The sequence below is a fragment of the Oncorhynchus mykiss genome, chromosome 5 (assembly GCF_013265735.2).
Source record: "Oncorhynchus mykiss isolate Arlee chromosome 5, USDA_OmykA_1.1, whole genome shotgun sequence".
Lineage (NCBI taxonomy): Eukaryota > Metazoa > Chordata > Actinopteri > Salmoniformes > Salmonidae > Oncorhynchus > Oncorhynchus mykiss.
In genome coordinates, this window is record NC_048569.1 from 88,355,069 (window position 1) to 88,376,826 (window position 21,758).

Below are 21,758 nucleotides of genomic sequence, written 5' to 3' on the forward strand. Positions count from 1 at the left end.
TTCACCTCAATCGTGTTCTGAAGGACTTACGTTAATGAGTAACTTTGTAACTACATAGGTGTTCTCGCCTCTCCCTCCTACTTTCCCTTGCCTTTATCCAATGGTACTACACCAGACATGATCAGAATCGATAGTCAATTCAATAACAACATGGTTGCTATAAAATGACATGCTTTGTCCTCCCTTATGTCACAATGTTTATACACAATAGTAGTCAGTATCACACAGAACACTGTTCCTGTTATCTGGGTTCACAGCTGAGAACCCATGTTATTTACACGGCATTACACATTCACATTTACACAGTCAGGATATGATATAGCACAGACGCTACTGCACATTTAATAAAGCGCACCCCACAGACACATTTTGCTTTGCTCTTATAAAACCACCCTATCTCTGAAAACGTCTGGATCTGAGAGAGGGAAACAGACAAGATACATGTGAAGCGTTTTTTGTTTACTTAAGATGTTCGGGCCTTGAGGGAGAGAGAGCGGCCTTCTGCAACCCTTGGAAGGAAAAGAGGGGGATCCAGAAAACAATAGGGCCACATCCTGTCCTGCTCTCTGCGCCGAACCTGCACTATGCACTCCAGGCCTCCAATCCTCTTGTGCTTCTAACACGTTCCTAAGAGGCCTCGGCTCGTTAGGGGAGGCAGATGGCAGGACAGCAGGGTCATAGTCATTAGGCGCCAAACGGAGGGACTACCTGAACTGTTCTAGTAAGAAATGCTTGCTTTTGTCTTCTATTGCAAAACAATTTGCTACTGTGTGCACTAAGGAACATGACCCTGCAAACTGGCCACTCAGCAGTGAAGGAGTCGTGGGGTTTCCCACCCGTACCTCCAGGGACTCATGCTGTTTGTCCCAGTGGTATGGCAGTTGAGGTCAGTGGTCAAGCTCCCTCTGTAAGACAGCTGTGATGGCCTCACTGCCTCTGTAAAGCAGGGGAAATAACAACACGTGTGTACAGTACAGTACATTACAATGGAGAGGGGGACAGGGAGAGGCTAGAACACAAACAATCCAGCAGACAGTCTGGGCTGTTTTTTTTTAGGCACTTAGAATGTCATTAAGGGACTTCTGTTTTTCACTGTTCAGCCTGGTCTCATAGACTAGATGTAACATAGTAAAAGTAAATCCGGGACACTGAAATGAGTTTGATATGTTACTGTTGGTATGGTTACAAGCCAAAAACAAAAGGAGGATGGTATGCCACAGTGGATTGGTGGGTGTGTAACGCAAACGTCCAGCAACCCAAAGGTTGCGTGTTTGAATCTCATCACAGACAACTTCAGCATTTTAACTAATTAGCAACTTTGGTAATACTTTTTAGCTACTTTGCACCTACTAGCATGTTAGCTAACCCTTCCTCTAACCTTATCCCCTATTCTAGCTAACGTTAGCCGCCTAGCTAATGTTAGCATTAGCTGCCTAGCTAACGTTAGCGTTAGCCACAGCAAATTGGAATTTGTAACATATCATACAAAACGGAGTGAGACTGATTTAAATTTGCCATGCTACGTCCAGGTTGTGCTGTCTGGATATTAGATTGTCTCCCACATATTACACAACAGGTGAAGACACATAATGTTCTTTATTTTCTCTATTTTAGGTGCCTAAGGTCATAACTGCTAGTTCTGTTACATTTCAATTGCTTGACTTCATTATCCAAAAGCTAGTCTGGAGTTTGGAAAGACAAATTTAGATCTTTGACATTTGTATTCAATTGCAAGAACATTCACTTTCTTTTTGAGGTGGAAACCGCCAGAAACTGTGGGCTCTGTGAGGAAAGTGATTTGTCCAAGTGATGTGTTAATAAATTATTTCTATCACTTCAGTGTTTGGCTTGGGTTCTTCACCCAGTGTGTGAACTAGCAGGCTATAACAATAGTCTGATGCAAAGTAGAAACCCACTGGGAAGCATTGGGGGACACAACAGTACCCACACATAGGATTGAGTGGACTCACACTTCATAGGACTGGGTAGCCCTCAGATATAAAAGAGCTTTAATCACCCTTCTGCATAGTAACACAATAGGAAAAGAGATCTGTATCTGCATCTCTGTAGTAAACCCCACAGCAGGTGTCGAACCTGGGCTACCTCATACATCCTGATGATACACATCTAGGTAGCTTGTCAAACAGTAAAACACAAGGCATATCAGGACATCAAACAGGCTTCTGCAGAAAACTGCACATTAGATTAGATACCAGAGCAAGGACTGTCTGTGCATCAGCACGCATCACTATTAATACAGCACACTCTTCTTAAATCGCTGGCTTGGGTGGAAGCACTCCATGCTGGGTCGGTGGCGACCGTCCACAGCTCCAGCTGTTTTCCCCCACTGGCTGATGAGAACTACATAGTCCCTGCTCCAGCTGCTTTCCCCACTGGCTGATGGGAAGTATAGTCCCTGCTCCCTGGGCCGTGGGCAGAGGGCTGAGCAAACACCCCGAAGGCAGACAGGAGACACATAGGCTTTCCTGTCTATGCCTTTGCTCCAGGCTGCCTCTGGGTGCACGCTGGGTGATTCCTGCCCCACGCTCCAGCCACTTCCTGAACACATATCAGCTCCAGCAGCACTACTTCCTGTGCTCAAGCTGACGAACATAGCTCATGGTTTTGTCTCTCTCACTCTCACTTGCTTGCTGCTCATTTCACCTCCCTCTTTGTAACATCAGACATGATTTTCTCTCCCGTTTTAATACATCTGTGTTTTCTTCCAAAGAATCAAGCTCTGTCTTTGTCTAATTCTCTGGGCTGTTGTATATACCCTACCACCTCCTATATTGTATATACTGTACCTCCTCCTAAATGTACAGTATATACCGTAGCTTCTCCTATATTTCTATACAGTACCTCTTATATTTATATACTGTACCTTCTCCTATATTTATATACTGTACCTTCTCCTATATTTATATACTGTACCTTCTCCTACATTTATATACTCTACCTCCTCTATGTGGATATATTTAAGCAACATCGGAAGACATCAGTCAGGAAGTTCAAATTAGGTCAAAAATGGGTCTTTCAAATGGACAATGACCCCAAGCATACTCCCAAAGTTGTGGCAAAATGGCTTAAGGACAACAAAGTCAAGGTATTGTAGTGGCCATCACAAAGCCCTGACCTCAATCCTATAGAAAATTTGTGGGCAGAACGGAAAAAGCGTGTGCGAGCAAGGAGACCTTACAAACCTGACTCAGTTACACCAGCTCTGTCAGGAGGAATGGGCCAAAATTCACCCAACTTATTGTGGGAAGCTTGTGGAAGGCTACCTGAAACGTTTGACCCAAGTTAAACAATTTAAAGGCAATGCTACCAAATACTAATTGAATGTATGTAAACTTCTGACCCACTGGGAATGTGATGAAAGAAATCAAATCTGAAATAAATCATTCTCTCTACTATTATTCTGACATTTCTCATTCTTAAAATAAAGTGGTGATCCTGACTGACCTAAGACCTGGACTTTTTACTAGGAGTAAATGTCAGGAATTGTGAAGAACTGAGTTTAAATGTATTTGGCTAAGGTGTATGTAAACTTCGAACTTCAACTGTAGATGCAACGTGTAAGGTGAAATAAAAGATTCGAGAAATGTTCCACACGCACAAAAAGCTTATTTCTCTCAAATGTTGTGCATGTTGACTGCAGGAATGTCCACCAGAGCCACCTACAACATCGTTTTAGAGAATTTGGCAGTATGACCAACTGGCCTTACAACCGCAGACCACGTGTAACCATGCCAACCCAAGACCTCCACATCTGGCTTCTTCACCTGCGGGACCGTCAGAAGGGGAGGGCTGAGGACTATTTCCATCTTTGATAAAGCCGTTTTGTAGGTTAAAACTCATTCTAAATGGCTGGGCCTGGCTTCCACGTGAGTGGACCTTTACCCTCCCAGGCCCACCAATGGCTGCACCCCTGCCCAGTCATGTGAAATCCATAGATTAGGGCCTAATTAATTTATTTAAATTTACTGATTTCCTTATATGAACTGTAACTCAGTAAAATCTTTGAAACTGTTGAATGTCGTGTTTCTATTTGCACCTCCACTTTCATAGTTTGATCTGTTGATTTTCCATAATGTCAACAGGGGAGTTTTGGGTGGTGTGTGTTTGCCTGCATGTTTTTGAAAGTTTGTGAGTGTTCCTGAAAGTACATGCTTTTGAGCGTGTATCAGCCTCCTGAGGTTGAAGAGGCGCTGTTGTGCCTTCTTCACCACACTGTCTGTGTGGGTGGACCATTTCAGTTTGTCAGTGATGTGTACGCCGAGGAAGTTGAAGCTTTCCACCTTCTCCACTGCTGTCCCCGTCGATGTGGATAGGGGGGTGCTCCCTCTGCTGTTTCCTGAAGTCCACGATAATCTCCTTTGTTTTGTTGACGTTTGAGTGAGAGGTTATTATCCTGGTATTTTCCTGACATTTTTTTGTCAATGCAGACATGAGTGTATGGTCTGTGTAGATTCAGGTATGTACAGCAGGAACAACCGAACTCTGTGCCCTGCTCCACAGGGAAGCCCCTGTTTGGTGCTCTTTTTCCCTGGAACTATGGGTCAACCCTGTTCGAGAGCTGGTGCAGGACCAATGGCTACCCATCTTCCCCTTCCTCATCCTCACTCTCATCCAATCATCTCCCCTGCCCTACCCTCAAACCATTCTCCCCGTCTGCCTCACCCTCAACCGGGGCAGCAGCTGGGGGCTGCCACAGGCTTTATGAGGATCATGTTGTCTTTCCAGATCAGGACAGACAAAGGGAATGAGGGTACGGCTGGAAACACGGCACTCAGTTCCAAACACATAGACCAATATTGTCGGGCCAATTTCCACTCAACTGACACACATGGAGAGGGTGTAGAATGGTTTCTTATGGAGAGAAGCCAGTATGAATCCACTGCACTGTGTCAGTCCTTTTAGAGATCACTGAACTGAAGATATACACTTTCATATTGATTGATTGTATCAATTATTACTAATGTGTGGGTGGCAATGGGTTGTGGAGTAAATGTACTGCCAATTACTTCATTGGAAGCATTTGAAACAAGTTTACAAGCTGTCTAGTAAATCAAGCGGAAGAAAAACACGAATGCATCTTGTGTTTCTACAGCAGGGAAATACTGGGTTTGGGTATCAGATGGCCATAGAAGGGATACAGCTTTTTGTCAAATGAATGTCCATTTTATTTAGCATTTTAGCTAACCCTAACCCCTTTCCTAACCTAATTCTCCTAACCTGCTATGTTAATTCTCCTAACCTGCTACGTTAATTCTCCTAGCCGGCTCCGAAAAGTAAAATCTGATGTTAATTTGACCGAAAGCTGGAGGAGCCCTTCTAGCCATGACCGTACCAGATAGGATAGCGTGCCAAGCTGTATCTGCAGGACATTTGTCCTGGCGAGAAGAAGACTGCTGAGGAACAGAGGAAATGGGAAGGATGGAACACAGCAGAGCATTCTTTCCATGGGGACTTCACTTGATTCTGGTATTTATTGGTATTTATTAGCATCTCCAACCGCCACTGCAAAAGCATCAGCTACTCTGATGACATATTACATAGTGCAGAGCATTACTAGTCAAGGACTGAAATACATCAATTTAAAACATCACACATAGCTTACATATCATCATACACACAATATCTAGGTCCCATACATAGTACAGTGCCAATTACAATACAAGATATATAAAATGGCTGTGTGATTCATGAGGAGTGTGGAGTGTTTCAATTGAATGTTAACTGTTTTATCATTGCACTTTATGTTAAGGTATTAGAGTCACACTGACAGGATCATGGTGTGTGTGTGTGTGTGCGTGTGTGTGTGCGTGTGCGTGTGTGTTTGCGTGTGTACATGTGTTTACATCCATGCAAGTGGGGTTTTCTGGGCTCATAGTAGCCAACATAAATTAATTCATATGATTTTAGGCCTTGAGGCTGACGTGCTACAAACTAGCAAGCTACTATGCACTTCCTCTTATGATGACCCTGTATCCTCCTCCCAGAATCCAGCAGGACTTGCTGACCTGACCTCATATCCCTCTGCTGACTGTCACACATCACTTCACTCAGTGTCGTCCCATCTGACTAACTCTAAACACAGCACCATTTTCATCTCTGATGATGTCGACGGCCGGGTGGATGCTGTTTATTATTACACAGAGCTGCTGCAGGCGTGGGATTTGCTGAGCGGTTTATTCCACTGACCGCCTGGAGTAGGGAATGGTGACAAGGCGGGCAAGATGACAAGTGTCTGGACCTGGCTGTCACCAAGCACCAGGACACACACAGATATGCACGTATGCATGTACGCACGCACACACACACACACACACACACACACACACACCCCACTAGAAGTCTTCTTGGCTTGTTGTTCAGCCATACAGATGACAGACAGCGTTCTGACTCTGAGAGCAGACACGTTTCCATAGTTTTTACCTCATTATTTCTGGGGAAGTTAACACATTATATTACACATCGAAGGGGGTTTAACATAAGTTAATCACACTGATTGCCCTCTGACCCACTCCACTCACCTCTGTAATGTAATCACTGGTTGCCCTGGAACCCCCAGGGGTCTGGATTGGGGTCCCATGGGTGTGGTTCCTCCACAGACAGGGGAGGAGGGAAGGGGGGTAGGGGGTCTCAAGGGGCCAGAGAGGTGTACACTGCATCCCTAACCCGGCTCGCATGAGCTTGCAGGAGTGGGTCAGTGTTTATGGAATTCTGCCAGCTCCTCACACAATGGGTGGAAATGGGAATTTAATACAAACTTTCTCACAAAGTCTCACTTCCAGGCCCACTCCCAACACCCACCACCGTCACCCCACTCCACACCAGGCACGGACTGGGACCAGAAATTGGTCCTGGCATTTCTAACACACCATACCGGCCCATGTTTTTCCTTGAGGCAACCATACCGGCCCATGTGTTTCCTTGAGGCAACCATACCGGCCCATGTGTTTCCTTGAGGCAACCATACCGGCCCATGTGTTTCCTTGAGGCAACCATACCGGCCCATGTTTTTCCTTGAGGCCCCAAGTATAAGCCAGATAACAATCGTTTTGCAAAAATGATATATATAATAATAATTAGTTGCCCACTAGAGTAAAAATGGACCAGACCATCTGGCATTTGCCCGAAATGCCAGATGACCAGTCCGCCCATCATCCAACAACGTCACGTCTAAAACCACAACAAAATGTCCAAAAAGTACTAAAACATGGAGGGGAGTGTGCAGCTGTAAATTCACCTCTACTGTTTGACATTTTCCCACAGACCAGATTTGTCCGCTTGATTTTGAGGTTTGGTGTTTCAATTCAGATTATCTTCAAGCAATAACACTGTAATACAGTTACAGTGCAACGTGCAACACAATGAAAGCCAGTGGTCAGCATATCCTACTGCTCTTTACATTAACAATAACAGAAAACAATCATCATGTGATGTGATCCAATGTAAACACCATAAATACATAAACCTCTTCTGACTGTTTTCTCTCCCACTGATGACCTTGTGTGAGGTACACATATTGTGTTTTGACCCTAGCGAGGGGAGGTGTGGTAGTTTGTCTGGCGGTGTCCTCTAAAGCAAATCAACAAACACCGCTCATAATTACCTCAGGACAACAAACACCGCTCATAATTACCTCAGGACAACAAACACCGCTCATAATTACCTCAGGACAACAAACACCGCTCATAATTACCTCAGGACAACAAACACCGCTCATAATTACCTCAGGACAACAAACACCGCTCATAATTACCTCAGGACAACAAACACCACTCATAATTACCTCAGGACAACAAACACCGCTCATAATTACCTCAGGACAACAAACACCACTCATAATTACCTCAGGACAACAAACACCCCTCAGAATTACCTCAGGACAACAAACACCACTCATAATTACCTCAGGACAACAAATAGCTCTCTGGACAATGAGCCATATCTGAGGAGTATCAAGCCACGTCCTGAGCTCCACCCTGCAATATCCACACACACACACACACACACACACACACACACACACACACACACACACACACACACACACACACACACACAAATGCATCGGCGGACAGGCAGGCACTCATGTGCTCAAATGCATGCACACACACACCCTGTCTCAGGCTTCTTGACGCCTCACTGCACCCAGCAGCCACAGTGACTATGTCGACACAGTATCCAGTCTTTTCCCCTGTGGGTCCACTCACTCTGCAACCACCAAGATGTCTGTTTGTTTCTGCATCTGTCTGTCCATGTGCTCTATCTTCCATCCATCTTTGAGAACAGCGAGAGTATTTGAACACAATAAAACGTTTGCACCACGGCCAAGTTGGATCTGCTCCAAAAAACTGGTATGAAACTGATTTGATTTATTTCCTTCTGAGAAAAAGTTGTGCAATTATTTGTAATTCATTCTGGGAAGAAATTGTATTAACTCAGCACTGATGCAAACAAAAAAAGTGTGGAATTCTTGTGTCCCTGACAGAAAGTGTAGTCAGTGTGACTGATAAGACGAGTCTCTGTCCTCATTGTCATGTGTGATGAGTCAGTCGTGTGAGTGTAGTGTTTGTGACCCTGTGTAGAGGAAATAGGAAGGCCCTCTCAAGGTGATGGTCTATTTACAGTATCAGGGACAGGGAGGTCACCGTCATAGAACCACAGACTAAAACAAACCTGAGCCAACACTGGGAAGTGCCCTCCGTTCGGCCTGTATCAAAATGGAAACATTCTGACCTGGAGACATAACAATAGTCTCCTGCTCTGGGCACCTCATCAAAGTATTTTTGTCATTTTTGTATTATGATTATGCTATTCAATGGTACAGTGAAATATTGTGTCCTCACCTATTTTGAGCAATTTCATGCAATCACACAAGACAAATGTAACAAGTGAGTTGTAGATTATATCAGAATTGTATTTATCTGAACCAAGCCCTCAAATCCCTCAGAAATACACTCCATTTTAAGCAAATCTTGAACTCTCTTATTGAAAACAGGAAGTTTCGAACAATAAGACGTTGAGTCAACTTCAGTTATCTGAGGGCATCAGGAAACGTAAAGACAACCATTTCAAAGCCCACCCGTCCAGAAATAAGAGAAGTGAGTGATATTTAAACTTCTCTAAATGAGTATTAAAAAAGTGAGACACGGGACGTGATCCATCTGATTACAGCTGTAATGATAGAATAGCAGAGACTCAACAAGCAGACTGTTCATAATCATTTCCTCAGGCTGGTTGGAACAGTGAAGTAGAGGCCAAATGACCACCAGCTGCAGGGATCACAACCAACTTACTGGGGGGAAAGAACACAGCTATTACATTACCCATCTACTATTATTACACAGATCTGACTGTGGCCTTTCAGAACAGATCTGCAGCTAGAGAAAACTCAGTGTGCATAGGCCTACTATTACTACCATGCAAAAGGCAGTGTCAGCATTTAGGGAAAGATACAATTCTGAAGTTTTCTGTGTTGCGATTCAAACACACATCCTTTGAGTCGCTAGAGGTTTGCGTTATACATCCACCCTGACCAACCACCTTACTTTCGTTTTTTGCGTTAAGAAACCTTTTGTCTTATGTAACCATACCAAACGTATACATATACTAATTTCACTGTCCCTGACTTACATTTACTATGTTACGTCTAGTCTATGAGACCAGGCTGGATTCAAACAGGCAACATTTTAGTTATATGCCCAACCATCCACCCCAACCAACAAGCCTACTATTGTTTTTCCCTTAAGTAACCTTATGTCTTATGTAACCATACCAAACCTAACATATTCTAATTTGAGTGTCCCGGATTTTCGTTTACTATGTTATGTCTAGTCTATGAGACCAGCCTGGAGCAGAGAGATGTAGAATATGTCTGAAGGGAAATAAAAAACACATGCACATCTAAATGCATTAAAAACAACCATTCTTGGGCATCGTCAAAACTGTGCAAATACATAAAACAATGATGACATTTGTTGCAGGATCATTTTTCAAAATGCAATTTTTTAGGCCTAGGTGAATTATTGACTTGGCTAACAACACATTTGGTGGAAATATAGAAATTGATTGGAAAACGAATTTACATTCGATGACAAGTAGAAAGTAGGCTATCCACAAACTAATGCAAAACTCTGCAACTCCTGAAATCAGAACCAAGGCTTTTGGAGAGTAACGACCTCTTTCCCCTCGTGACGCTCTTCCTTCCTCTCCTCTCCCACCCAGAGTCAGAACGCTCAGATTGGATATGGAGAATGTGACATGATCTGGAACACTCATAGGGAAAGAGATATAACTGCGAGGATTACTTTACTGTTAAAAACAGTTACCGGATTTGATGGAAATGCGCAAAGACACGCGCGGTTATTTGGCACGCTGGGGACCGCCGCTAGGAATGTAGAAGTGTCCGCTTTTAACCGAAGAATTGGATTGGAGAAGCCACTGCTCATTTGTGATTTGCGGTTTTGAGGATTACAATTATGATTGATATTTTGTACTTGTTGTGCCTCATACCTGTGTCAGGTAAGTGGAGGGGACAAGCTTATTCCGATCCATTCAATTTTGAACCCTAAATAAATTGTATCCTAAAAACACAGTAATACCCCGTTCACACACAGTCAAAGATCACACAAATGTACAATGCCTGCTTGTTTTTTTGACCAAGATAAAATGTGTTTTATACGGGATATTCAGTGGATATTCTCTTATCAATAGCTATTGAACCAAGCATGCCATGACTATGAAGATGGTATATTCTGAAACAGGGGTGGATGAATAATCCATAAAACATATATATACAGTTGTCGGGAAGTTTACATACACTTTAGCCAAATACATTTAAACTCAATTTTTCACAATTCCTGACATTTAATCCTAGTAAATATTCCCTGTTTTAGGTCAGTCAGGATCACCACTTTATTTTAAGAATGTGAAATGTTGGAATAATAGTAGAGAGAATGATTTATTTCAGCTTTTATTTCTTTGATTTCTTTCATCACATTCCCCGTGGGTCAGAAGTTTACATACACTCAATTAGTATTTGGTAGCATTGCTTTTAAATTGTTTAACTTGGGTCAAACGTTTCAGGTAGCCTTCCATAAGCTTCCCACAATAAGTTTGGTGAATTTTGGCCCATTCCTCCTGACAGAGCTGGCGTGACTGAGTCAGGTTTGTAGGCCTCCTTGCTTTCACATGCTTTTTCAGTGCTGCACACAAATTTTCTATAGGATGAGGTCAGGGCTTTGTGATGGCCACTCCAATACCTTGACTTTGTTGGAAGTATGCTTGGGGTCATTGTCCATTTGGAAGACCCATTTGGACCAAGCTTTAACTTCCTGACTGATGTCTTAAGATGTTGCTTCAATATATCCATATAATTTTCCTTCCTCATGAAGCCATCTATTTTGTGAAGTGCACCCGTCCCTCCTGCAGCAAAGCACCCCCACAACATGATGCTGCCACCCCTGTGCTTCACGGTTGGGATGATGTTCTTCGGCTTGCAAGCCTCCCCTTTTTTCCTCCAAACGCAATGATGGTCATTATGGCCAAACAGTTATATTTTTGTTTCATCAGACCAGAGGACATTTCTCCAAAAAGTACGATCTTTGTCCCCATGTGCAGTTGCAAACCGTAGTCTGTCTTTTTAATGGTCGTTTTGGAGCAGTGGCTTCTTCCTTGCTGAGCGGCCTTTCAGGTTATGTCGATATAGGACTTGTTAAACTGTGGATAAAGATGCTTTTATACCTGTTTCCTCCAGCGTCTTCACAGGGGTCCCTTCACAGGGGTCCCTTCACAGGGTCCCTGGGATTGATTTGCACTTTTTGCACCAAAATGCGTTCATCTCTAGGAGACAGAACGGGTCTCCTTCCTGAGGGGTATGACGGCTGTGTGGTCCCATGGTGTTTATACTTGCCTACTATTGTTTGTACAGATGAACGTGGTACCTTCAGGAATTTGGAAATTGCTCCCAAGGATGAACCAGACTTGTAGAGGTCTGCACTTTTTTTTCTGAGGTCTTGGCTGATTTCTTTAGATGTTCCTATGATGTCAAGCTGAGGCACTGAGTTTGAAGGTTGGCCTTGAAATACATCCACAGGTACACCTCCAATTGCTCAAATGATGTCAATTAGCCTATCAGAAGCTTCTAAAGCCATGACATGACATTTTCCAAGCTGTTAAAAGGCACAGCCAATTTAGTGTATGTAAACTTCTGACCCACTGGAATTGTGATACAGTGAAATATAAGTGAAATAATCTGTCTGTAAACAATTGTTGGAAAAATGACTTGTGTCATGTTCAAAGTACATGTCCTAACCTACTTGCCAAAACTATAGTTTGTGAACAAGAAATTTGTGGAGTGGGTGAAAAACGAGTTCCAACCTAAGTGTATGTAAACTTCTGACTTCAACTGTATACTGTATATATTACGATTTCGGATCTCAGTCTTCAATAGCTCTTACACAAAGCGTGGCATGACCTTGACACAGGTGGATGATGGAAAAAATCCACAGCTTTGGGATATTTTGTAATTATTTTTTTCCGGCTTTCATTTTTACATTTTATTAATGTAGCCAATTGCAGTTAAGTGCCCTGATCAAGGGCACAGTGTCAGTTTTTTCACCTAGTCGGGTCGGGGATTTGAACCAGCAACCTCTCAGTTACTGGCCCAACACTCTTAACCACTAGGCTAAGACCTCGCTGTTTGAAATGCAAACAGCCCCCAAGGTTTAACAACACCCCCCCCATCCCTCTTCTCTTCCTAATTTACCAGTTACCCACTGATATGTATAAAAGTGGTATGTATACATGCAAGAACGTAGTAAATAAGGGCCTTTTTGAAAGGGGCCCATATAAACATTGCCTGGTATTTTTTTACAGGTAAAATACTACACCTTCTATCTGAAATAGGTATAAGCTACGTTACTCAAGGTGCTTATTAGATGTTGTAATCATTACCACTGAACGTTTGAGCCCCATAAAGAAGGCTATAACGTAGGCTATGCAAGGCAACTAACTGTAATTTAGATTTCTGAACATCAGAATTGATTTGACACAACAAGTTATGGGCTACTATAAAAGTTCAAGGGGAGTGCAGAATGCATCCTCCGGAGAGAGCAGGAGCTCATCCCTGTTTCCTTCTATTGTTCCGTGGATCAGGGCTCAAATGCCACAGAACAGGAATGTGGTCGGATTTATGTTGCACCATTTCTGTGCCACCATATATGATGTGTTTTCTTATTTGGCTCCCAATGATTTATGTTGAGGGCCCTGATTCTAGGTCAGTTTGTAACTGAAATATGTCCCCAGGTTTTAGCGTTATGCCCTCAGGCCCTCAAATTCTAATCTGGACCTCGAAGCCAGTTCCATTGCTTTTTCCCCCCATTCTTAATAATCTGGTAGAACAGAACACCAGCAATAGCCCGGACCTCGTAGGGTAAGATTGAAATAGCCCTGCCCTAAGGTCTGTTGGTTTGGGTTAGAATGAATTAACTGATTTTTATAACATCAGTAGATTACTACAGGAGCTTCCCTTTGTTGTTTTATCTCAATATAGTGTAGATTACTGTATCATGTGAGCGATGCCATCTCGTCCTTACAGGTGCGGTTACAGACCTGACGATGATCTCCAACGCCGTGGCCTCCACCCCTCAGCGCTTCTCCATATCTTGCCTCATAGGGGAGCGGGACGCGGCAGAGTTAGACCTGGACATCAAGAAGGACAACAGCATTCTCATCCTCCCCTCACCGTCCCAATACAGCGTCAAGAGGCCCAAGACCAAGGAGGTGGTGGCCAACGAGTTTGTTGGTATAGTGGACCAGACGGGCATCTTCTATTGTCATGCATCAAAGGGAACTAGTCCTACTAGAAACCTGGTCACAGTCACTCTCATCAACAACTACAGCAAAGGTAAGGAAGAGGCTCTCAGTGAAAGAATGAGAGTGTGTGAGAGAGAGAGAGAGAGAGAGAGAGAGAGAGAGAGAGAGAGAGAGAGGGAGAGAAGGGAGAGAGATAAAGAGAGAAACAGGGAGCGAGAGAGAGAGAGAGAGAGAAGGGAGAGAGAAAGAGAGAGAGAGAGAGAAAACACATCTTCTTCTGTATTGCTCCTTCCAGGTCTTTTTGTCCCGGTCCACCTCACAGTGACGACTAACAAAGGGGACACAGTCCACCTGGCCATGCAGGTCCTCAGCTCCCAGAGGAGAGATGTCACCTGGAAGTACAATGGTGAGTTACGGAGGGAGGGAGGGATGGCATGGAGGAGGGGATGGATGGGGGGGGGGGGGGGGGGGGGGGGGGGAATAGATTCATCTAAATGAGAAAATGACATGGCAATATAGCCAATTGCTTGATTCATTGATTAATGATGTTAATGAGATCTTGTCCTATGTGCTGACTCATACTGTGTTCTATACCAGGAAACTATTTCTACATGACCCACTGGGGTGATGTGTCCAACAGTACGACTGTAGTAACCCTTGAGAACGTGGCTCGTGCCAACGAGGGCATCTACAGTGCATGCTTCGTGGGAGACAGTCCCATCAATGGAGCCTGGATGAGGCTGATTGTCAGAGGTACAGAAAGGGTGTTCATATTAAACACACACACACACACACACGCACAAAGACACACATACACACATACACACACACACACACACACACACACGCGCACAAAGACACACACACACACACACACACACACACACACACATACACAAATTGACTCGTTCATTGCAGTAGTTCGTTTGACCGGCTAGTGCTGGCCGCAATGAGTCCTACAGCAGGATTAATACAGTCTCTTCCTGCTCAGTGTAAGATGGTGTAAGAATGACTGCAGTTCATTTATTATTGAATGTTATGATGGACACAGCTTTGTAGAACCAAAACATACACAGCCTCTACTCAACAAACTCCAACTCCAGAGCAAATCGTTTGGGGGCTGCAGTTTACGAACGACATTGGGCTTATCACCCTCACAGCAGTCAACCAATGCATTCTCCCATAAGTCGTTCACAATCTAGTCTGGTTGCGGCCACAACTTCGCATCGAATGTAGCAAAAAATTATCTTATTTGTATGCCTAGCAATCAACAAATTTAACAAGTTTCAGTCGCAAATGACAGCTCCAATAAGCCCCCTATGGTGAACGCCATATGAGAGGCTTGTAGAATCATGACTCTTGAGTTTTCGGGTTCATCGTTCACCAGTAGGGGGTCCTGGTGTTCTGGGCATTACTGGCTCAAATAAAAAGAGTTGAAAGATTTGTTATTTTGACTGAACGAGTGAAAAAGATTAGAGTCAGTAAAATAAGCTGAACTTCCCATCGCTATTGTAAACTGTCTGTACTGGGGTTGATCTATTTTCATCTGGATGTAAGCCTGACAATACATTTAGTTATTTCTTCTCTGAAACATTTTTGGTTGGACATTGGTAGTACTAAGTTAATAGTCTGATTATAGTTAATAAGTAGTACTAAGTTAATAGTCTGATTGACACCTGTATTACCTTTATATTTAACCCTTACTTTACCAGGGACGTTGACTGAGAACACATTGTCATTTACAGCAACGACCTGGGGAATAGTTAGTAGGGGAGAGGAGGGGGGATGAATGAGCCAATTGGATGATGGGGATGATTAGGCGGCCATGATGGTATGAGGGCTAGATTGGGAATTTAGCCAGGACACCGGGGTTAACACCCCTACTCTTATGGTAAGTGCCATGGGCTCTTTAGTGACCACAGAGAGTCAGGACACCCGTTTAACATCCCATCCGAAAGACTGAACCCAACACAAGGGCAATGTCCCCAATTACTGCCCTGGGGAAAGAGTGCCCCCTACTGGCCCTCCAACACCTCTCCCAGCAGCATCTCTCTTACTGCTAACCATTACAAGGATCTGTATGATGATTGACATATGGATGAGGTGTTTGTATTTGGGTGGGTTGGCCACTGATGCTTCTCTGCTGTCGCTCCCAGACTGTGGCAGTAAGAAGTGGGGTGCCGACTGTGACAAGGACTGTCCAGAGTGTCTCAATGGAGGGGTGTGCCACGACAGTAATGGGGACTGTATCTGTCCACCAGGGTTCATGGGAATGCGCTGCGAGACAGGTGAGTGTGGCTGTGTCTGGGTGTGAGTGTGGTTGTGTGTGGGGGGGAGGAGGGGGTGGGGGGTTACAGGCACTATGTTAAATAATAAAACTGTGGCCTTGAAGCTGACACATACACACAATTGCTAATTTGTAGTGTGTGTGTGTGTGTGTCCATAAGTGTGTATAAGTGCGTGCGTGGTGTGTGTAAAATACAAGTATATTCTATTGACAAACTGTCTGAAGTAACTGTACCTGTCCTGTACTAAATCTAGGACTCGTAATGTATTCTCTTCCAGCCTGCAGAGAGGGGATGTTTGGCCGTAACTGTCAGGAGTGGTGCAGGTCAGAGCTGGACTGTGTAGGGCTGAGGTTCTGCCTGGCTGACCCTTACGGATGCTCCTGTGCCAGCGGATGGTTTGGGCACCACTGCAACAGATGTGAGTTCATTTGTTATAATTAGGGTTATGGCGTATTTTCAGCCTTGGATTGACCAATAAATATTGATTGTACTGTACAACCAACCTATCAACATTACTGCATGTGTTAAAATAGATACGTACATAACATGCATAGCCAGATCAGGTAGCAATTCATGACACACTCATTAGAACTCCAACGCCTTGGCATTCCCATCCTAATGTCTTCCCTCCCCCAGCCTGCCACAGGGACATGTACGGGGCAGACTGCAGTCTGAGCTGTAGGTGTAAGAACGGAGGAGTGTGTAACCGTTTCAGTGGATGCCAGTGTCCCACTGGCTGGAGAGGACAGCACTGTGAGAAATCAGGTGGGTAAACATTACTTCCTCCTCCTCATCTTCCTCCTCCTCATCTTCCTCCTCCTCCTCATCTTCCTCCTCCTCCTCATCTTCCTCCTCCTCATCTTCCTCTTCCTCATCTTCCTCCTCCTCCTCCTCCTCATCATCACCACTGGTGCCTCTACCAAGCATCTTCTTCCTCATCTTTATCTGTTCCTCCCCCATCAGACCGCGCCCCTCAGATCTTGGACATGGCCAGTAGTCTGGAGTGGAACCTTGACTCCAGCCCTGAGATCCTGTGTTCTGCCACAGGCAACCCCCTGCCTAGCCACACCAGCATCGAGCTGCGCAAACTGGACAGTTCTGTGCTCAAGGTAGAGGCAATGGAGGGATGGCCAGGGTGTTTATTTTATATTGGATTATTCCATTACTGGGAATCAAACTGTGATGGTGTTGTCAGTGAGATTTGGGAAATTCTGTGCTTTTGTAACAGTGAAAATAGGTCAATATTTTTTATGTTAATGTCAGTTGGCTCAACATACAGACTTGTCAATATCTATTTGGACCTCTCTCAGGCATCTCGCACCACCATGGACTCCAATAAGAGCACAGCCCAGTTTGAGATCCCTCGTCTGTCCTTCGAGCATGCTGGGTTATGGGAGTGCAGGGTCTCCACCAATGGGGGACAAGACTCCCGCAAGTTCAACCTCACTGTCAAAGGTCAGAAGAGAGAAGTATTTTAATGGTCCAGATCAGTCTGTGTGAGGTGCTTAACATCGAGGGCAGCTTTCCTAGACACAGAGGAACCCTAGTCCTGGACTTAAACATACTTTTTAGTGCAGGACTTGATTTGAGTGGGAAACCTGTCCTAAGTACACACTGAGAAAAATGGTAGATAAAAAGGTTTTAATGTTCTGGTTGAAACTCGTCATATCACCCGTCTCACCCACATCCTCTCACCCCTACCCGCTCTCTCCCCAGAGCCGCCGTGCCCCAACACCCCTCCCAAGCTGCTGGAGAAGAGGAGTAAGCAACTGGTGGTGATGCCTGTGGATTCCTACAGAGGAGACGGACCCATAGACTCCACCAAGCTCCTCTACAAGCCCATGGAGACCGGAGACTCCTGGTCCTCCATCATAGGTATGTCAGGTGGAGTTTGATCTCATGTAAAGTCATGGGAGTTACAAACTACATATCTTGGCAAGTGGCAACATGCGTTATTATCCATTTCACAGGAAAAATCACTGTGGTATATCAGACTGTATACCATGGGTATGACAAAACATGTATTTTTACTGCTCTAATTACATTGGTAACCAGTTTCTAATAGCAATAAGGCACCTTGGGGTTTGTGGTATATGGTTTATATACCACGGCTAAGGGCTGTGTCCAGGCACTCCGTGTTGCCCGGCTCGGGCCTTGTTGCTTAATTATACATTATACACTTTAGATTCCTATGCTACATTGATAATGGTCTCTGATGCTCTCTCTCTGTGTTCATGTTCTTCAGTGTACAGTAGAGAGCCTATAACTCTGATGAATCTGAAGCCGTCTACCCGCTACCACGTCCGTGTCCAGCTGACCCGTCCTGGGGAGGGAGGGGAGGGAACTCTGGGGCCTGAGGCCATCATGGAGACTGACTGTCCAGGTGAGAAACAACATAGTGGCCATTTTAGTTTTTGTAGTATCGTAATGGAAGAAAGTCAGAACAGAGGTTTGGTGAAGTTGCAGAGGGGGAGGGTGTGTGTGTGTGTGTGTGTGTGTGTGTGTGTGTGTGTGTGTGTGTGTGTGTGTGTGTGTGTGTGTGTGTGTGTGTGTGTGTGTGTGTGTGTGTGTGTGTGTGTGTGTGTGTGTGTGTGAGTTGAAGTTAGTAGAAGTTTGTCCTAGTGGACAGCTAAGTGCTGGTTCTGAATCTGTGTGAGAATGGTTCTTTAATTCTGAGGTCTATAAGTGACCAGATCAGAATGTTCTTTGTCCGTCTGTAAGCCAGAGGCTAAGTAAACAGTAGAATGAGTAAGTATCCCAGGCTGGTGGACCTCTCCCTGACTGCGTGTTCTGTGTCGCTGCTGTAGAGCCAACGGTTCGACCGGAGATTGACTTCAGTTCGCTGGAGGGCCGCAACGCCACCGTACGCTGGCTGTTGCCTGGTAACGATGGCGGGGCCGTGGGTGCGGCCAGCGGGTTCTTAGTGCAGCTCTTCGGGCCCTCCCCCTCAGGAGAGAAGCTGAGAGAGGAGACCACCCTGCTCAATGTGCTCTCCACCAAGTTCTACAACCTGCAGTACCACCAAGACTACACAGTGGTCGTCAGGCTGCTCAACTGTGGCAGTCTGGGGCCTGCCTCTAAGCCTTACCACTTCCGCATCAACAGCCAGGGTAACTAACAAAAGCTCTTTCTATTGGCTTAGCGGTGAGTGTTGACGAGTGGGATTGGTGGATGTATGGTGCCTGGCTCCCCCCTGCCCTCGTAGTGTGTCATGATTAAAGAAAGGAAATCAGGATGAAAACATTGTGCAGCATTGGGCAATAGCCATGTAGCCATGTAGCCATGTAGCCATGTAGCATAAGATAAAACATTCCTCCTCTCTTTTCCCCTCTCCCCCTCTCCCTCAGGTCCCTCCTCCCCTCGTAATGTCCAGGCCCTGCCCCTGTCTGTGTCTGCGGTGCAGGTGAAGTGGCAGCCCCCTGAGGACCCTAACGGGGGCATAGTAAAGTACATCATAGAGTACCAGCCAGTGGGTCAGGGCAGCCTGCACCCCTGGGTAGATACTGACGATGGCAACAAGACGGCTAAAGACGTGACAGCACTTAACGGGAGTACTCTCTACCAGTTCAGAGTGAGAGCCTTCTCTAAAGTACCGGGGGAGTGGAGCAAGTTGGTCCATGCCAGGACCCAGGGAGATGGTGAGTTAGATTACGCCACTCTGTAATCCCAAATGAATAACAGTGAGTGAGTGAGTGAGTGAGTGAGTGAGTGAGTGAGTGAGAGAGAGGAGATACTTAGCCTACTACTAAGGATACTTAGCCTATTGTACATAAGAAATAGGAGATGGCCAGGTGATTCTCACTGCACACCTCCTCATCTCCTCCTCCTCTCCTCCTCATCTCCTCATCTCCTCCTCCTCTCCTCCTCCTCCCCTCCTCATCTCCTCATCTCCTCCTCATCTCCTCCTCCTCCCCTCATCTCCTCCTCATCTCCTCCTCCTCCCCTCCTCATCTCCTCCTCATCTCCTCCTCCTCCCCTGCTCATCTCCTCCTCATCTCCTCCTCCTCCCCTCCTCATCTCCTCTCCTCCTCATCTCCTCCTCCTCCCCTCCCCATCTCCTCCTCCCCTCCTCATCTCCTCCTCTCCTCCTCATCTCCTCCTCCTCCCCTCCTCCCCTCCTCATCTCCTCCTCCTCCCCTCCTCTTCTCCTCCTCTCCTCCTCTCCTCCTCATCTCCTCATCTCCTCCTCCTCCCCTCCTCTTCTCCTCCTCTCCTCCTCTCCTCCTCATCTCCTCTTCTCCTCCTCTCCTCCTCATCTCCTCATCTCCTCATCTCCTCCTCCTCTCCTCCTCATCTCCTCCTCATCTCCTCCTCATCTCCTCCTCCTCCCCTCCTCCTCTCCTCCTCTCCTCCTCATCTCCTCCTCCTCCCCTCCTCATCTCCTCCTCCTCCCCTCCTCTTCTCCTCCTCTCCTCCTCTCCTCCTCTCCTCCACTCCTCCTCTCCTCCTCATCTCCTCATCTCCTCCTCCTCCCCTCCTCCTCTCCTCCTCATCTCCTCATCTCCTCCTCCTCCTCCACTCCTCCCCTTTCAGGCTTCCAGGACTTTACTCCAACCACCCAGGGTGTGGGGGGGCGTCCAGGCAGCGAGGGCTACCAGCTAGTGGTGGCGGTAGTGGGGTCTGTGACGGTCACCTGTGTCACCATCCTGCTGGCCCTGCTGGCGCTCTTCTGCATCCGCAAGACCCTGCTCAAACACAGACGCAACTTCACCTACCAGTCTGGATCGGTGAGAGACAGAGTGAGAGAGAGAGACACGGCATACCACAGTCATTAACTAGTTCACAAATCCTTATTTAACCTGTCTCCTCCCATTCATCTACACTGATTGGAGTGGATTTAACAGGTGACATCTATAAGGGATCATATAGTTCACCTGGTCTCACCCGGCCATTATACTGTGGAAAGCAGGTGTTCTTAATATTTTGTACAGTGCATATATCCACTTTTACGCTATATTATACATAGCGACATATTATTAGAAACCTCTCTATATATACAATGTTTATACTTTGACTGATTAAAAATGAATGAAATGAATCATTGCAACCCGTAGGGAGAGGAGACCATCCTGCAGTTTAACTCTGGGACCCTGACCCTGACGAGGAGACCCAAGCCTGCCGCCGAGTCCCTCACCTACCCCATCCTGGAGTGGGATGACATCAAGTTCGAGGACGTCATCGGAGAGGGCAACTTCGGTCAGGTCATCAAGGCCATGATCAAGAAGGATGGGGTCAAGATGAGCGCTGCTATCAAGATGCTGAAAGGTAGTATGTACCACACAAACACACGCAGGCACACACACCAAAACAGACACACAGACACACAAAGACACAGACACTAAAAACCCTGACAACAAGCCAGGGGTCAAATTGAACAAGCTTCTTTCTCTGTACCTGTTTGTAACTTGCTATGTTTGCTGTGTTTCGTTTTGAGCAGAATTTGCCTCTGAGAATGACCACCGGGACTTTGCAGGAGAGCTGGAGGTATTGTGTAAACTGGGCCAGCATCCCAACATCATCAATCTCATAGGAGCCTGTGAAAACAGGGGTGAGTCTCCCACCTACTGGTCAGGATGGGAATTACACGCTTTTAATTGACGCTATAATAATACTGCTGGCAGTAATATAATACTACTTCCC

The 21,758-nt window shown here is 45.5% G+C and overlaps 1 protein-coding gene across 7 annotated transcripts in view; it reads left to right on the plus strand.

Annotated features, from left to right (window-relative positions):
- Nucleotides 1–8,161: 8,161 nt before the first annotated feature.
- Nucleotides 8,162–21,758, plus strand: part of tie1 (tyrosine kinase with immunoglobulin-like and EGF-like domains 1) — a 27,000-nt gene continuing 13,403 nt past the window's right edge. The window contains exons 1-16 of one of the 7 annotated variants that reach the window (XM_036978667.1): nt 8,162–8,369; nt 13,613–13,921; nt 14,126–14,236; nt 14,428–14,583; nt 15,987–16,118; nt 16,396–16,536; nt 16,755–16,883; nt 17,082–17,227; nt 17,429–17,573; nt 17,835–17,993; nt 18,364–18,501; nt 18,926–19,228; nt 19,466–19,756; nt 20,652–20,857; nt 21,173–21,383; nt 21,553–21,666. In XM_036978667.1, the coding sequence (XP_036834562.1) occupies nt 13,633–13,921; nt 14,126–14,236; nt 14,428–14,583; nt 15,987–16,118; nt 16,396–16,536; nt 16,755–16,883; nt 17,082–17,227; nt 17,429–17,573; nt 17,835–17,993; nt 18,364–18,501; nt 18,926–19,228; nt 19,466–19,756; nt 20,652–20,857; nt 21,173–21,383; nt 21,553–21,666 (2,671 nt within the window). In that variant the 5' untranslated portion in view covers nt 8,162–8,369; nt 13,613–13,632. Of the gene's footprint in view, nt 8,370–10,222; nt 10,537–13,612; nt 13,922–14,125; nt 14,237–14,427; nt 14,584–15,986; nt 16,119–16,395; nt 16,537–16,754; nt 16,884–17,081; nt 17,228–17,428; nt 17,574–17,834; nt 17,994–18,363; nt 18,502–18,925; nt 19,229–19,465; nt 19,757–20,651; nt 20,858–21,172; nt 21,384–21,552; nt 21,667–21,758 lie in introns of those variants that run through there. The other 6 variants (XM_036978663.1, XM_036978664.1, XM_036978665.1 and 3 more) reach the window with 6 other exon arrangements.